General features: G+C 50.1%; 1 protein-coding gene across 1 annotated transcript; it reads left to right on the top strand.

The window, feature by feature from the left end:
• Positions 1-3: 3 nt before the first annotated feature.
• On the top strand, positions 4-1044 carry LOC123177565 (lysine--tRNA ligase-like; the record flags this gene model as incomplete). The annotated part of the gene is made up of 1 exon (XM_044591242.1): positions 4-1044. A coding segment is annotated over one exon (1041 nt), but the record flags the coding sequence as incomplete, so codon positions are not given.
• Between the last annotated feature and the right edge of the window lie 833 nt (positions 1045-1877).

Here is a 1877-nt window from a genome sequence, read left to right as displayed (position 1 = left end):
GATCTCATGGTGAACCCCGAGGTGAGGTCCGTCTTCACGACGCGAGCCAGAGTCGTCTCCTTCATCCGCAGCTTCCTCGACGAGCGCGGGTTTCTGGAGGTGGACACCCCGATGATGAACGTGGTGGCCGGTGGCGCCGCCGCGAGGCCGTTCGTCACGAACCACAACGACCTCAACATGAAGCTGTACATGCGCATCGCGCCGGAGCTCTACCTGAAGCAGCTCGTCGTCGGGGGGCTGGACTGCGTGTACGAGATCGGGAGGCAGTTCAGGAACGAAGGCATCGACACGACGCACAACCCGGAGTTCACGACGTGCGAGTTCTACATGGCATATACGGATTACAACAACCTCATGGAGCTCACGGAGGAGATGCTGGGCGGCATGGTGAAGGAGCTCACGGGCGGCTACAAGGTACAGTACCACGCCAACGGGACCGACAAGCCGCCTATCGAGATCGATTTCACGCCTCCGTTCGCGCGAATCGACATGATCAAGGGACTGGAGGACATGGCCGATCTCAACATACCGGAGGAGGATCTGTCGACTGACGATGCCAACGAGTACCTGATGGAGGCCTGTGCCAGGTACGACATTACGTGCCCTCTTCCACACACGACGGCACGGCTGCTGGACAAGCTTGTCGGGCACTTCTTGGAGGAGACATGCGTGAACCCGACGTTCATCATCAACCATCCGGAGATCATGAGCCCACTGGCCAAGTCCCACAGGGACGAGGCCCGGCCTGGACTGACCGAAAGGTTTGAGCTGTTCATCAACAAGCATGAGGTGTGCAATGCCTACACGGAGCTGAACGACCCCGTCGTGCAGAGGCAGCGGTTTGAGGAGCAGCTGAGGAATCGTCAGGACGGTGACGATGAAGCAATGTCCATGGACGAAACGTTCTGCACTGCCCTTGAGTATGGCCTGCCGCCGACCGGAGGCTGGGGTCTGGGGATTGATCGCCTCACCATGTTGTTGACGGATTCCCAAAACATAAAGGAGGTCCTCCTGTTCCCGGCCATGAAGCCTCAAGACAGCTAGCTGTTTGAAAACATGAAATTCTTTTCCTATGAAAGAAACAAAATGGAATTTAAGTTATGGACAGTAATTTCCCATTGTCAATATGGTTTCCTAGTTCTGTGCTTTACAAATAGTTAATTTCTGCACTTCGAGAAATAACAAGGAATGTTAACTAGTTCTATCTTATTTTAATGGACAGTAACTCCCATTGTCAATATGGTTTTCTGTTTCATTGAGTTCCTATAAGCCTCTAACTAACCTCATGTTCATGTAATATGTTTTGGTGTTTTTTTCTTCTGAAAAAGGGGACAACTCCCGTCCCAGAATCCCACATACAACAAGATGTTTCTGCTCCAAACGGTAGAGCGGAAACATTTGCACTCGCCGGCCGAAGCAGATGCGAGCAAACTTAAAAAACTCCGCTCCGCTCCCCAGGTAGGTAAGTTGCCGTGATTTGCTACAGAATCTTTTGTTCAAAAGAAATCTCATTGCATCCAACAAAGCTTTGTGATGTCTTGATCCAAGTCAAAAAGTAGACGCAATGCCATCATTACTCAACCGTAAGCAAGAGACAGCACAAGTTGCAACCATGGAACACTTTAAAATTTGTAAGATGGCATGCTTTTAAAACACTTGATGATGTTGTACTGGAACAACCATAGGGAGCATATGGAAACATCAGAAACATACACCTGATTGCTGTTATGTGCAGCTTGTTCTTCCAAGAATTGCATGGAATCTGTTCTGCGCCAGGTTTGCAGTGTATAGAAGTTACGACCTGGCAAATATCTACAAGTCACATGGTAGTCCTCGCATAGCACATCAATTGATTTGCAGTGGACATATCTACTTAC

The sequence above is a fragment of the Triticum aestivum genome, unplaced genomic scaffold, assembly GCF_018294505.1.
Source record: "Triticum aestivum cultivar Chinese Spring unplaced genomic scaffold, IWGSC CS RefSeq v2.1 scaffold39664, whole genome shotgun sequence".
Lineage (NCBI taxonomy): Eukaryota > Viridiplantae > Streptophyta > Magnoliopsida > Poales > Poaceae > Triticum > Triticum aestivum.
This window is presented reverse-complemented; position numbering and strand designations above follow the sequence as displayed.